The sequence below is a fragment of the Anopheles nili genome, chromosome 2 (genome assembly GCF_943737925.1).
Source record: "Anopheles nili chromosome 2, idAnoNiliSN_F5_01, whole genome shotgun sequence".
Classification (NCBI taxonomy): domain Eukaryota; kingdom Metazoa; phylum Arthropoda; class Insecta; order Diptera; family Culicidae; genus Anopheles; species Anopheles nili.
The window spans coordinates 77,703,787-77,719,682 of record NC_071291.1 but is presented as its reverse complement, the minus strand read 5'-3'; the positions used below and the strand labels follow the sequence as shown (position 1 = coordinate 77,719,682).

Below are 15,896 nucleotides of genomic sequence, written 5' to 3'. Positions count from 1 at the left end.
TGATGGAGCAGCGTTTGATGTGGCTGCTGGAGAAAGGATGTAAATAGAAATTCCGGTTGCCGTGAAGTGCGCGCGCGTGTGTGTGTATGTGCGAGCTCGACAACACCGGGGTGGAGCGTTGTTATGCTGTTCTAAGCCATCCAACTGTGCTCGTTACCGATGATTAGCGTGGTTTGGTGTGTGTTTCTGTTGTAACGGTTGGAACGAGTTAGAGGAATTGTTGTTGAATATAATCGTTCGTGGTGTAGCAGCTTCCGTCCGCACGGAAACGCCGTTGAGTGCAACAACCAAGAGCCAGTAGAGTTGGCCATCGCATCTCTGCGACCCCACAGCGTGTGTGAATGTGTGCGAGCGCGAGTGCGCGACGAATTCCCTCCCCAGTTTAGAGTGAAGCGCAGAAGGCGCACGGTGTGGCAGTGGAAAATCGGAAAATTGCGTTTATATGTGCCCAGAAGTAGTCGGCGGGAGGCGTTGTTCTGCGTGACGACTGGCAACAACCGCAATAGAGCAGCATCATGAGTCGTTGCGAGCTACTGTTGCCGGCCCTGCTGCTGCTGGTGTCGGTACAGGTGAACTACAGTCTGCAGTACGACTCGGCCGAATCCCGGTACTACCACCCGACGGGTTCGGGTGCAGAGTCCGCCGGAAATCTGCGATATGACGCGCCGGATGACTGCAAGTACCGGATCCTGCCCGGGAACGAGGTTGATCTAGCGTGCAACCTACGCACGGTGAACAGTGAATTTGATAACACGAACTTCAGTGTGATCCCGGCCGAACACACGGCCGCCCTGTCCATCCTCTGCAACGAGGGCATCTTGGCCCGCAGCAAGCTGCTGCCAAACTCCTTCGTCCATCTCGCCAGGCTGAAGGCGCTTTCGCTCGAGTTCTGCAAGGTGGCCAAGTTTTCGAACACGGTACTAGCTGGGCTGGGCGAGCTGCGTAACTTCACCCTGCGGACCCACAACATCGCGTGGGCCGAACTGAATCTGGAGATCGAACCTGACGCGTTCGGGCATACGCGCAACCTGGAGCAGCTTGATCTGAGCACCAACAACATCTGGTCGCTTCCCGATCACTTGTTCTGCTCGCTCAGTGGACTGCGATCGCTTAACATCAGCTCGAACCGATTGCAGGACGTTAACGATCTAGGATTCCGCGAGAAGGGCGTCCGGGATGAGCTGGAAGCGGCTGAGGGGCACAAATCGAATGCTTCCGGCGGCTCGGTGGCTCCTCCGATGAGCTGTGGTCTTGACTTAGAAGACCTCGACGTATCGCGCAATCACTTTGTGCTGCTTCCGGCGGCCGGTTTCGGTATGCTGAAGCGGCTAAAAATGCTCAAAATCCACGACAATGAAATTTCGATGGTAGGTGACAAGGCGCTGAGTGGGCTAAAGGAGCTGCAAATCCTCGATCTAAGCTCGAACAAGCTAGTCGCGTTGCCTACGGATCTCTTCCGCGATCCCGCCTTATCCATCCAGGAGATCTACCTGCAGAACAACTCAATCAGTGTGCTTTCCCCGGGACTGTTTTCCAAGCTGGAACAACTGCAAGCACTGGATCTCTCCCAGAACCAGCTCACATCGGCCTGGGTCAATCGGGACACGTTTGCTGGCCTTATTCGGCTCGTGCTGCTCAACCTGGCTAGCAACAAGATAACGAAGCTCGAGTCCGAGATCTTCTCCGACCTGTACACGCTGCAGATTTTGAACCTTCGCCACAACCAGCTGGAAATCATCGCCGCGGATACATTTTCGCCGATGAACAATCTCCACACGTTGCTGCTATCGCACAACAAGCTGAAGTACCTGGATGCTTACTCGCTGAACGGTTTGTACGCTCTCTCGTTACTGTCTCTGGACAACAACGCGCTCACCGGCGTACATCCGGAAGCGTTCCGTAACTGCAGTTCGCTGCAGGATCTGAATCTGAACGGAAACGAACTCACGCAGGTCCCGCTGGCTCTGAAGGACATGCGCTTGCTGCGAACGGTCGACCTGGGCGAGAATTCTATTAGCGTTATCGAAGAACCGGGCTTCCGAGGCATGAACAATCTGTACGGCTTGCGGCTGATAAGCAATAGCATCGAAAACATCACGCGAAAGGCCTTCAAGGATTTGCCCAGCCTGCAGATTTTGAACGTAGCGCGCAACAAAATTACCTACATCGAGAAGGGCGCCTTCGAACCCGCCGTTAGTGTACAGGCCATCCGGCTTGACGGAAACCTGCTAACCGATATCGACGGGCTCTTCACCAGCATGCCGAACTTGGTGTGGTTGAACATTTCAGACAACAAACTGGACCACTTCGACTACTCGCAGATTCCTCCGCATCTGCAGTGGCTGGATCTGCACCGGAACGAGCTGACGGAACTGACGAACCGCTACGGACTGGACAACCAGCTACACTTGCAAACGCTGGATGCGAGTTTCAACCGGTTGACTCGCGTGCTGCCCGCCACGATCCCGAATAGCGTGGAGTTTCTGTTCCTCAACGACAACCTGATCGTGCACGTGGAGCCCCACTGCTTCATGCATAAGACGAACCTCACGCGAGTGGACCTGTACGCGAATCAGCTGACCAGCCTAGACATCAAGGCGTTGCGGCTTCAACCGGTTCCGGAGGACAAGCAGATCCCGGAGTTCTACATCGGGGGCAATCCGTTCGTGTGCGATTGCAACATCGATTGGCTGCAGAAGATCAACCACGTAACCTCGCGACAGTATCCGTTCATCAATGACATCGAAACCGTGTACTGTAAGCTGATGTACAACCGAGAGCGCTCCTACATACCACTCATCGAAGCCGATCCCAAGCACTTCCTGTGCAGCTACAACACGCACTGCTTCGCGCTTTGCCACTGTTGCGAGTTTGACGCGTGTGATTGCGAGATGACGTGCCCCAACAATTGCGCCTGCTACCACGACAACAGCTGGTCGACGAATATTGTTGAGTGCTCGGCAGCGGGTTACACCGACATTCCGAACAACATCCCGATGGATACGACCGAGGTGTACATCGACGGGAACAACCTGATCGAGTTGTCTGGGCACAGCTTCATCGGGCGCAAGAACCTACGCGTGCTGTACGCCAACCATTCCAACATCGAAGCCATCTACAACACGACCTTCATTGGGTTGCGTCGGTTGTCCGTCCTGCATCTCGAGCACAACGCCATCCGGAAGCTGTATGGACACGAATTTTCCGCCCTCGAGAGCCTGCACGAGCTGTACCTCCAGGGTAACAGGATCGCGTACATCGAGGATCACACGTTCGCGGAGTTGCGCAAACTCGAGGTGCTCCGACTGGACGGGAACCGCATCACCAGCTTCGAAGTGTGGCAACTTTCGGCTAACCCGTACCTGGTCGAGATCGGTCTCGCGAACAACCAGTGGACGTGCGACTGTGGCTTCATCAACAAGTTGCGGACGTACCTGCAGAACAACGCGGATAAGATCGTGGACGCGAACCAGATCGCGTGTAGCTACAACAACGCCACGAGTATCCTGCGCGACAACGGCACCAAGTGCACATTCCGCGAGGGCATGTCGTCGATTGTGCACCGGCAGGAGATCGAGGACATGCTTCCACTGCTCCTGGTGGCCACCTGTGCGTTCGTCGGTTTCTTCGGGCTCATCTTCGGTGTGTTCTGCTACCGGAAGGAGCTGAAGGTTTGGGTGCACTCGGGGCTGTGCTACAAATCGGGCACGTTTGTGAACGAGTACGACAAGGACCGGCTGTACGACGCGTACATCACGTACTCGCTGCAGGATGAACACTTCGTGAGCCAGATCCTGGCGTCCACGCTCGAGAACGACATCGGCTTTCGGCTGTGCCTGCACTACCGGGACCTGAACGCGAACGCCTACCTAGCGGACACCATCGTCGAGGCGGTCGAAAGCTCGAAACGTGCCATCCTGGTGCTGTCGAAGAGCTTCCTGTACAACGAGTGGACTCGGTTCGAGTTCAAGGGTGCGATCCACGAGGTGTTGAAGCGCCGCCGGAAGCTGGTCATCATCCTGTACGGTGACCTGCCCCAGCGGGATCTCGACGCCGACATGCGGTTGTACCTGCGCACCAACACCTGCATCGAGTGGGACGACAAGAAGTTCTGGCAGAAGCTACGAATCGCGCTGCCACACGTGAAGAAGAGCAACTGCCTGAACAAGCGATCTGCGATCAACATCTACGCGACGGCCGGCAATGACTACAACACTCCCGGTCGACCTGCGACGTTAGGCGCTCCCGTAGGCGCCAGCCGGCTGGAAACGGCCGGTCCGCAACACCACAGCTACGCCACGATCGGTCCCAACTGTCCCAGAAACTGTGATAACTACGATACGGTTAGTAATTGTAAATACAACACCACCCAGCACCAGACCCACCACGAGCGACGTGCGAATGCTGACATCGGCGGCGGCGGCGGTGGCCGGAAGGGTCCGGACGGTGGAGCCCGGCAGCACGAGTACGCCGTACCCTCCAACTGCCTGCTGGACACAACCCACGAGACCTACAACACGACAGCGAGCTGCGAACGGATCGCCGGTGAAACTTTCGAGTGCGCCTCGACCAGCTCGAAGTACTCGACGTCCTCGCGAGGATCGGCCACCGAATCGGGCAGTCACTCGATTTCGTCGGCGCATCAGCATGACTTCCAAGGACACCACCGGGGTTCGCCCAACGGCTGCCCACCTAGCCTGCTGTCTACTACCAACTTCTCGTATCAGCAGCATCACCATCCGCACAACAACCACCATCACCATCACCACAACGGAAGCGGCCGCAGCAAGCCAGGGGATGGGGGAACGAGCGGCGGGGGAAAGGGTCCTAGCGATAAGGGTGTAGTAGGTGCCTCTGGCACCGGTATCGGGCCGGATGGGCGAGGGGGTAGCAACAATTTCAATGATAGAAGACTGCCACAGGCAATGTGGGCATAACGATTACTTAAGAGCAGCAGGTTAGTTAATTATTTTTATCGCTAGCTATAAAGGAAGAAACGAAGCTCCAGACACAAAAGAAGTGTAAGAGATAGGACCCGCCAGGAGATCGCGTCATGACGTGTAAATGAGACTGCGTTGCGCGTGAAGCAGTTCGAGTCCGTTTGAGTTGTTAGGGCTTTTCCTCGTTTTAGTTTCCGCTGGCCACTGGCTCGTTGCTCTCGGTCACACGCACGAATAATAGTTACTAATTAGCGATGCAAAGGGCTTCCCGTGTGGAGGATCGCGCCACGATACGGCCAGAACACTCAAAACGCTCCCAATACAACAACGGCGGTGACGGCGGAATTCTCAGCCTCCGGGAGGTATTAGGCACTCGAGAAGGTTCGGGGGAACGGCCACAGAAAGGACCTGCCTGCAGGGACGCTCACACAGCGCATGTCCTGTCCTCGCGATCGTTTCCATGCGCTTGTCGAGTCCACGCAGTGCCTTTTGGGAGATGGGAATGAAACCCCCGGGGTGCGTAGCATAAAACAGGCAGAATCCCACACACACACACACACGCAAGGATGCAACGAACATGAAGAGACCTTGGCGCGAGTGAAACGAAAACCAGTGAAATATGACGATTTCCCAAGGGGAAGGGCCATCATCGGGAAGGGAAGCGACAAGAATGTCGTAGAGAACGGGGATGAAGGACAAAACTGAACTATTCTAGTCAAAGCCGGGGAGGGAGAGCCAAGTTCTAATCTTTTTTCCCGAGAATCTAACCGTTTCTTGGCACGCTGTGAGCTGGGGTCGCTTCTGGGCCCTTGGAAGGGCTCGCGCTCGCGCGTGTGTGTGTGTGGTGAGTCCTAATCTGATTTTTCACGCTTCACCAGCGACGAGATGGAACGCTCTTTTTGGAGATGCACGATGCGCGAATGGGAACGAAAGGATTTAGGAAATACCCCCCGTGAGACGGAAAATTGAATGTAAAATCGCTCTCCCCGCGCTTGCCGCGCAATCGGATTAATTACCTCGCCCCTTTCGAGACAATGCCAGGCGAAGAAGCGCTCGAAGTTCGTAGAGAAGAAGGTCAAGGAAGCGAAAAGCTCACGATCATCCCATCGGTTCCGATTCCGATCGAGGAGTCGCTGGCGGATGGAATTTTAATGCTCGTGTTTAATTTGCTTTTTCCTGCGGTATAAGAAATTGGACTCGGGTTTTTTTTCTCTGTCTTTCTTCTATGCTGAAAAGAAGCTGCCAAAGGCGCAAACACTCAGAGGCGAGATTTATTCCAGGTTTCCAGGGCTTCGGATGGACTGCCGAAAGCCGTTGAACAAAGGGTTGGAAGACATGTAAGTGGGAGGACTTCCGAACTGCTACACTGGCGCATCGACGCCACGTTTGTTGTGTTTTTGTTTTCCATTTGAATGCCGCGAGTGTGGAAACGTTAGTGAGCGTCTTGCTACGGGCGACAGAGGGCAAGAGATTGTACATAGTAGGGTCGTAGGCAGGCAACAAAGGGTTACACACTACCAGCTAGGGAAGCGAAGGAAAAACCAACGATCGAGAAACCGAGAGCGGAAGTCGGTTATTTAGCAGTAATGTACATATTTTCCGTGGGGTCCATAGGGCGACCCCGTTCCTTTAGGCGCATAAGATACACACAAATAAAACGAAAACGGAGGCAGAACAACAGCTGCCGCAGAGTACTAACAAGCAACTACAAATAGGCATTAACTAAGTCAACTCTCCGTCAGGACGAAAGTTTGCTGGAACGCGGAAGCTTAATTTAGACAAACAGCCGATTAGAGGGGGTGGTGTAAATAGGAACCAATGCGACAAGCCCCCGACAGAAGAACAACCCCTTCGATCGATGGCGAAGAAGAGGACCGTACTGTAATTAATCAACTCCGACGACAACCTGCCGTTTCCCATCCGGCGAGGGTTGCTCGAGGCAGACTATAAGCTGCAAGCCGCAATACTCTCCTATTCACGAAATTTTATCACTCACCATAAACGCAGACGATTAGTTTTTCCCCCCAACGGTGGGGGTGTTTGAACAGAGGCCCACTTTTCCACAGCACCACCCCCAAAACGACTAGTTACACCCGCTCTATCGATCGTGGATCGCGCACGATCAAATGGTACTGCAATAAAACTAACTCTGGTAGTAGCGAATGTGTGGCACTGGCGGAAAAAGGCCGCAGCATTGAGAACAAAATACAAACTACAAATAAAACAACGCATAAATTCACAAATGAAGAAAATAAAAACAAAACTATAATTTATTTACGAAAAATTAATCTCCTTTGTTGTGTTTTCTCTTTTACACGCGCGAGAGTTGAAAGAAAATTCGGGAAGGCATTTTTCCAGCCGCAGGCATACTCACGCACTTCTGTCGATCGACTGATAAAGGGCGATCAAGAAGGGCTTGCAGGAAAGAAAGAAAACGTCCTCGTCATGCAGTCGCCGCACCTCCGTCCTCGATCGAAGCCGCTGAACTTTGTGAACTTTCGCCCCACGAGACCGAAGGGAGGCAGAGAAGGGTGCGGATTTTCCCTTTCCCTAATCCAGCCACGGTCAAATTCACGGAATCAATCAACCAGCGGCCACTCCCACACAACCCCCGCGGTCTGATGGCAGGGGGTGGCATGAGTGCGCGGTTTTCGGCGGATCGCAATCAGCATGAATGAAAAACACCTTCCTTTCGATTGTCCCGTCTCGCGCAGGGGTGGGGGGTTGATTGACAGGCCGCGGGGGTGAAGAACCCCACCGTGGACACGCGCAATTAGTCACCAGATCGCGGCTGCCGCGGAAGCCTTCGCTCCACGGATTATCTCCTCCCTAAAACGCACCCTTTCCAGTGACTGATGAGCGAGCGCACGTTCGAAAAGGGATGATTTATGAGATCCCGTTGGATTGGAATACCAAACCCCTCCGCATCGCAAACAACTACAATAATATACAATACGCTCAGCATCCGCTATACACTGCGTCACACACATACGCGCACCACGGTCAACCTCACCGAGGCAGACGAGCAAGCAGCGCGCGCGCGATCCGAAAAAAGCCTTTTTTGAAAACGCCGATCGAGAAGCGATTCGACAACGCACGGAGCAAAAAGTAACAGGAGCGCAGGAAAAAAGAGTTCACCCGGTTTCGAGCGGCCCAGCGAGCCAAAAGTACCAGCTTAAGTACCAAGAGCGCATGCTGCGAAGAGGTAGCGCCTGGTAGCGGCCTACTACGGCGGCAGAGTGAGCGAGTCCAACCGCCAGCCGGTAGCGTCGCCTTGCGTGAGCGAGACAACCCGTGCGCTGAAAGCACGTGGTACTCTGGGAGGAGCTCAGCGCGAGAGCGCGCTTAGTGTGTGCGAGCGTGAGGAAGTAAATAAAGCGACGCGCTTGCTTGTTTTGCCAACGGGTTCCATCGTGTTCGTGCGCCATTGCGATTTGTGTGAATGCGCGCGTGTGACGTATTGCGTGCGAATCAAGCCGATTAGTGCGGCGCAATGGAGACTTGCGCGCGTGTGATGGAGACAAAAAGTGAAACAAAAAACGCTGGTTAGATTGAATGGCTGCAGCTTCACAACCCCGCGCTCATTTGCATTCCCCTCGCGTACCGGCAGGGCAACAACAACCTGTGAAGAAGCAATTTTTTTAACAGCGGCGAAAACTCTCGGCAAAAAGGGCCACGATAATCGCAGCCTGGAGGACTCGTTCTTTCAGGGGGGTTTGTTTCGGATGGTAGGAGGGTTTTTGGAGCCTGCTTTGCCCCATTCCTCCAAAGAGGGGAAGCCCCATAATGCGGCCAAATTATGAGCCCACTCGGGCGCTCCCACGGATGTGATATTTGTTGGCCACGAAGGGCCGTGCGGAGAAAAACGAAACAAGATCGAACGAACGACCGAGAAGGGGAGAAGAAAATAAAACAAATCAGCGGGAAGCCCGGCGTGACTCGCAGGATCGCTGAAGGCCTTTCGAGGGAAGGCGCAAAAGAGAAGCCCCCTGTCGCATTCCCAAAGGCTGCTGCGATTACAAAGCCCTACGCGAGAAGGGCCGGTTTGGTTTCGAAGGGCCAATAAAAATCGATTCCATCGCTCGGGACACACACACACCTTGTTCGAGCGGCACTTTCACCCTCCACGTGGTGTTGCGGGAGACAAATAAGGGCTCGTAGTTTGTTGGGTCGATGCTCAAGCCCGAGTCGAAAGGAGGCGCGACACAAGGATTCGCTCGCTCGCGCGCGCGCGAGATTGAAGTGTTTTAATTATCCATCTTCCGGCTCGCTTTATGGTGTCCTTAAGGAAGGGATGCAAACAAACAAAAAACGACATGCAACACGGCCCTCTTTTAGTCGTTTCTCCACCCGCACCGCTTCATAGTCATTCAAATTTACAAATGATCAACTTATTAGCATAATTCCGCAGCCAACCTCGCGGAAAGCCTCGAACGGTGCGGAGTGTTTGTGCCCGAGCGCCCCTTTTGTTTTCCGCGAAACGCGCATTTCCACGACTCCGTCGGAAATCTGCGCCAAAAACCACCATCAGCCGCGATGCTTGTAAACCGATAAAACGTAAACAAAAGCCGCCACCTTTGGGAAAACCCCGTGGACCCTTTAGGTGGGAGGCGGGTGGTTTGGGGCCGCACGTCGCGGATATCGATTCCACAGGGCGGTGGGAGAGATTGGCGGAGTTTTTTCGCTCGCTCGGGCACGATTCCTTCATTTAGCCAACGACCGACCGCGGTGCTGTGATGATTGTGGCCGCCGGGTCGGTCCGGTACTTTATCATCTCTTAAAGGTGAGAACAAGAAAATGAGCGACCGCCGAAGCCAGACCGCGCCAGGGGCCCGCGGGCGGCATTCTCGTTCAGCGTCTTCGCCCCTTTTCGCGCCGGTTTTGCGGCTAATCTTTAATTGTGTGCCGGAAAGCCGCACCGAAGCCGTGAACCCCGTAGGCTCGCTCCATGGCCGCACCGTGGATGGTTGGTGATTTGTTTTCAGCTCGTTTGCACCAGGGAGACGCGCGGGTGCATTCGAGAGAAAGGAAAAAAAGGAGCCACTCACGTTCGCGCGGGCGCGCGCGCGCGCTCCAACAAATGGCTTCAGGAGAAAACGGAGAAAACGAAGAAAAAGGAGAAAAACGCCAGCACACGGGCACAGAAGGGCCACGGGACGGGGCGATAATAAGCGGGCTCCAGGTTTTGGGTAATGATACGCCTGGCTTTGGGCTCTTTCGCGTTCCCGCGGGAAACCAACTGACCACACGTGGAAGGGCTTCATCCGGATAGGGTGGTATCGCGCATACAGCAATCGACCCGCGCATCGACACCGAGGCACTTCCCCGCCGGGGCATCATAAATTCTAATTACATCTCGGTCCGAGAGTTATTGCAATATTTATGCGCCATGATTTTGTGCTGGGCGTCCCTCGGTGCAGATAAGGCACGAGGCCCCGGAAAGCGAACGGAAGAATTCGTGCGGCAAAATGCGCCCGGTCTCCTGGGTGTGAAAAGCGGCCTCTTCCGTCGACGCTCCGTTTCCGGGTCAGGACGCCCCTGGATTGGGTTTCGGGGAATTTTCCGCGAGCGCGTCCGTGGCCGGGTGAGCGGAAAAGGTTAAGCGAACCGGAGATCGCAGGTTGACGCAGGTATTCGGGCTTGCAGGAATTTGTTTGATGCCGCGTGCGCGCGGGTCGGCATTCGAAGATTTAGGTGAATTTTGCAGTCGTGAAATATTCAAACGAAACCCTCCCACCGGTGAATGGGGTTGGGTTGGGTGAAATATCTCGTCAGCGAGCGCTATTTGATGTGTCATGCGTTCCGTGGGTGACGAGGGAGACGCGGTGAGCCGGACAAATACACGTGGTCCCTTTATATCCTTCAACCGTTGGGAAGCTTGTAGCGAAACCGTTGGTACACTAATTTGTTCACAAACAAACGGCAAAAACCGCACGTTTTGGGGAGCTTCTTGTCTTCCTCTGAAGAGTCTTTATTGTCGATTTCAGCTCAGGGCGCGGTCACGATCTCAGCTCCAGCTCCAGCTCCAGCTCCAGCTCCAGCTCCAGCTCCAGAGTCCAAGCGTGCTGGGGGTTTTTCCCACCCAAATCCACATTTGCGCCACATCTGCCAGGCAGGCGGCTTCCAGAGAGGGTTTCCGAGGGAACATTCGCGCTAACATTCGGTTGCCATTCTCGTCGGACGTTGCGAGTTACAGCTAAAAAATGAAACAAAAGAAGAAAAAAGATGGAATGAGTAGAGTGATCGAGGGCAAATAGAGCGCGGAAGTGAAACTCGAAATATTTCGCCACCGATGGGGCAGAAGGGCCTACCCAGAAGCACCTCCAGATGTCCATTGGTGTTTGGATCTTTGCCTCTTTTTTTGCGCCAAAGCCCTCAGAAAGAAACGTGGGTTAAGCTGGTTTGCAGCATCAACCGACTCAACCGTCAGTCGCTGCGAACGAACGCCACGATCAGATAACCCCACTGGTGACCTGGTTCGTGGCCATTTCCCAGCCCGAAAAACCCATTACGATTCTGATTTAATCTAATTGTCGACGAAATTCCAATCTCACCTTCACCGCGAGATCCGCGGGGGCACATTGTCTTGGGCCATAAAATCATAAATGTTTTTGGTGCGTGGGGTCAGGGCGTGTGCGCGCGCGCGCCCGCTCCTGCAAGATTAATCGACGCCGGCACCGGTGGGCTTCGTATCGCTATCGCACCATCCGGCCATTTGACGGAATCACGTCAATCTGCGGGGTCGCTGCGTCCGCACAAATAGAGATCGAACGTTTCTGCCGCAGCAAATGGCCACTGAGCTGTCCAGCAGCATCGATGAAAGCCCGGGCCAGAGCTGGCTTTTGGAGGTGAAAAATGGAACCCCAATGGTTGCCCCGGTGGTGACAAATGGCCGTTGCTTCGTCAGACAGTCCCGGGATCGAGGCACCATTGTTTGACGATAGCCCTTGGGGGCAAACACAACACAGCGCTACTTTCGCCAGGCAGGGGTTCGTTTCATCGTCGATCGTGGTATTCTGTCCGGATCCACCGGCCTCTAGTGAAGGTGTCCGGTTTCACCACGCTGTCAGCTCGTTTGGAGCGCAGCAAGCGGTAGTCGCTACAAGGGCTGTAACATGAGTCCCCTCACACCTGGAGCTGCGCGTTTGGGAGGGCGACGAGCATCCGCTCGGACGAGAGTTGCCTTTTGTTTTTATTAATTTAAATTTTGGCGTTAATTTCCAGTTGAAACCACCGCCCGGACCGGACACTGGCCAGCGGCGGCAGCCTTCGCGCGTAAATTAGCATATTTAAGCGGGTTCGTGTCGCTGCTCCTGTTGGCTCTAGCTGAAGCAAGAGAGCCGCCTTCGGAGCACGGAAACAAGAAGAAAAAAAAACACACACACAAACACTAGCGGCAGGTACAAAATATGACGCCCGGTTCGAGGCTCGAGATTCGGGGCCCAAGAAGTGGATTGCATAAAAATTAATTGCCTGCCTGGCTAGAGTAGGAATGCCGTGAGCCGGACGGGACCACGATCGGAAGTAGGCTGCTCGGAATTGGGCGCGTGCGCGGCCACACAGGCGAAGGAGCAAGAATCTTCCTGCGTCCATGACGTTCGCGTTCGAATGCGGCGTGTCGTAAATACCTCACCATAAATGGTAGTGACGGGGATCCGAAAATCTATACGCCGAACGAGATTAAATATGCACTATAAATAAGGCTTATCTCGATTCTCATTAACCGGATCACGGGCGGCAAAATATGAGCCGTTTCCCACGCCCGAGACCTAATCGTCATAGTCTTATCCGGGGCAGCCAGTTCCGGGGTGGTAGTGTGGTTACTCTTCGGTGGTGTTCTAAGCAGTTTTAAGTGGTTAGCCATCGATTTGCTTTACCAACAAATCATGCTTCATTCGGTGCATCCGTGGCGAGTGCCGTTCTATCGCCATCCGTCGAAAACCGAACCAACTCGAGCCTGAAATGCGCGGTTCTGCGATCTCTAATTAAGATACACTGCCCGTTAAATCCACGCCCAGTGTCGTCGTACGGTGAAATTAAAACTAAAATGCTTTCCCACTGCAATTGCAGGACTCTTGCGGGACACAAACATCCTGCCCTTCGCAGGTGCACAACAGCCGACCGAAAAGGGAGTGCCGTTGGAGTGTGCCATCAAACTAACTGGCTAATTACTGGCACTAATTTGGCCCGTTCCTAATCCGACCAATCGGCACTTACACCGGCTCATTTCAGCTATATGGCCCGGTCATCAAACGTAACGAGTGTTGCAACGACGAAATGTATCTCATTTGGTACTTTTGGGCGGATTTGGCGCATCAAGAGCAAGGCGAGTCGGTGAATCTCAAAGTGTAACCCCGTGCCAATGGAAGGTGTCCGAAAGCGTGTTCATGCTCAAAAGCTCACTAAAGCGACGCTCTAACGTAAAATTTACTGCGATTGTGGCAATAATTGCCGACACACTCGTCCGCCAGCCGGAGTTTTATTGTGAGAAAATTAAAGAAATATTATTTAAGTGGCCCCCAAAAGGGCAAAGACGCCTCAATCAGTCGATCGTTTGCGGGATGTGTTGCGAGCTCGTTACTCATGTTTGAAACACCTCTGCCAAGCACGGGGAATCAGATAAGTCATGGAACAAGGCAACACAACAAACACGGACCGGAGCACGGCTGCGCAAGGCTACAAATTATGTAATGTGCAAAAATTTTACGATCCAATTAAAAATAATAAATTCTGATGCCCATCTCGCCGGTCCCGGTGGGGCATCATATGCTCGAAACGACGGACCGGTGGATCTCCAAACGCGCCCCAGCAGGCAAATGACCGATGGGGTATATCTCGCAGCGAGAGATGAGCAGCCCGCCCTCGTACGAGTCGCCGGCGCAATTTGTAGGAAAATTTAATCTTATAGCTCTCGAGACGAAGCGGGAACCTTTCACCTATCTGGCCGACGTTTGCACCGAAAGTGCACAACGCACAAGCGGATGCTAGAAGGCGAATAGAACGGGAGAACGGTCCCAGTTTTCGAGTCCCACCCCAAAGTGGGAAGGAAGGAGACCGCCCAGGCGCTCTGTGGTGGCTTTGAGGGACTGGAATCGAAACATTGCGAGCGCGAAAGGCGCCCATTGAGCGAACAATGCGTAATAAAAATAAAAATTCATAACGATAATTTCATGAATCATTAATTCTTTTGTATATACAGATTTGGCTTCTGAACAGCCCGGGTCGCTTCTTGCGCTTTTTGAGAGCCGTCTCTTGGGGGAGCGTGCCACCTAGTGGCTTGCTCCAACCTCCCCCCACGGCGCCTTTTCCACCCGCGAGCGGGCGAGCTTTTGCGAATGGAATGGGAGGGAATGAGAAAACCGTTCTCGGGAATCAATTTTCCTTTTAGTACACGCAGAAGCAATCAGGCGCAGCTGAAAGGCCGAACCGAGGCTCCACGGCTCGTAATGGCATTCGGAGGGCTCTTCCGTTCGCCTTGACGCATAAAAAAAATCCTACATTCTAGGGTCGACCTCCAGTGATGATGAGAAAGAGAGAGCGAGAGAGCGAGAGAGAAAAAAAACTATCGAAACCGACACTTCCCTAATCAGCCGGGGTCCGGGGGTCAAACGGGCGCACTGGAGCGGGTGGGTGGAGAGAAAAACAAAACCAAACAAATGGAAACCCATGGACCATGGCTTACTTGGATGTTGGTTGTAAAAGTTTATAGTCATGGTTTTGTTTCTTCTGCGAAACGACCATTTCCTGTTCATAAACATTTTCGCTCACTTGCTTCCCGGGCAGCTCGAGTGTTACGATTTGCTATTAATTGTTTTGAGAGCCATATCTACACACACGGACTCAGAGGTTATGATGGACCATATAAGAAAGCATGAGGTATGCTTTTAAATTTCTCTGGCTACCGAATGGAATCAGAAACGAGGCTGCTGATGGGCAAATAAATGTTCTAACCTGAAGCGGAAACGGCGATATTGCTGGTAAAAGCCAATTGCAAGCAAGTCATGATGCGCCGCACTGCGTGTGTGTGTTAATTTCCACAGACATTATTTTCCTCGTATTGGATCGCATATTGGTAAGAAATATGCTTCAAACTGGTATCGTTCAGATACCGAGAGGATGCCCTTATCACACGGGACAGCGCACACCGTGCCTAAACAAAAAAAAGAGTCGTCTCGGTAAATGTATGCGTCCGCTGTAAGTTTATCACTCGTTGTAACATGGTGTCGCCCATCGTGTAACAGCAGGTCGGCTCCGGTACGGGGAATGGCTAGTTGAGCAATTGCCGACGCATCAACACCGGATAACAGACCCAGCGCCGCAGCGAGCCATAAAAGACAAAGGCCCATAAATAAGCCCAAATGCTGCGAAGCCAAGGCGTAAAGGTTTGCCCACACGGGCTCACACGGGAGAGAGAACTTTTCAAAGGAAGGCAAGAAAAATTATCTCTATTAGAGCGGCCCCGAGCCGGTATGTGGCCCCGGACGCCGGCATGGCACCGCGATAATGCTACATAAAAAGAAAAACCATTACGAGATACTTCGCTGGGCCCAGGCACCTTTGGAAACCTGCATCGCGCGGATGTCACCGAGCCGAGCACAGCACCGTGTCTTAATTTATATCGACTGATGTGTTGTTGTTCCCTCCCGCCAGGAAGAAAGTGGTCAAACGGTTTGAAGGGCCAGTCTCTTGCGCCAGAATTTCAGAGAAAGAGTCACCGCGGGATCGCGTCTCCTGCCCGCGGCGTAGTTTGTTTGTTTTCCTACATCTTCATTCGAGGGTTATTTTTTTCTTCTACGTACGTGGTTCGGCGGATGATGCTAGGTCGTCCTAACGTTTAGAGCCTGCAATCGGTTTTCTCGTGGGGAGTGATCGAGAAGCACGTTTGTCGCTATGTCCCAGTCCTAGAAAAGTGAAGGCATAATGAAAGAGATTAATTAAAACTTTATGAATCTCGAA

General features: G+C 53.3%; 1 protein-coding gene across 1 annotated transcript; it reads left to right on the top strand.

The window, feature by feature from the left end:
* The first annotated feature begins 515 nt into the window (after positions 1-515).
* LOC128731065 (toll-like receptor 6) lies at positions 516-4,937 on the top strand. Its single transcript, XM_053824160.1, has one exon. It carries the CDS (start codon positions 516-518, stop codon positions 4,935-4,937), a length of 4,422 nt encoding a protein of 1,473 aa, XP_053680135.1.
* The last annotated feature ends 10,959 nt before the right edge of the window (positions 4,938-15,896 follow it).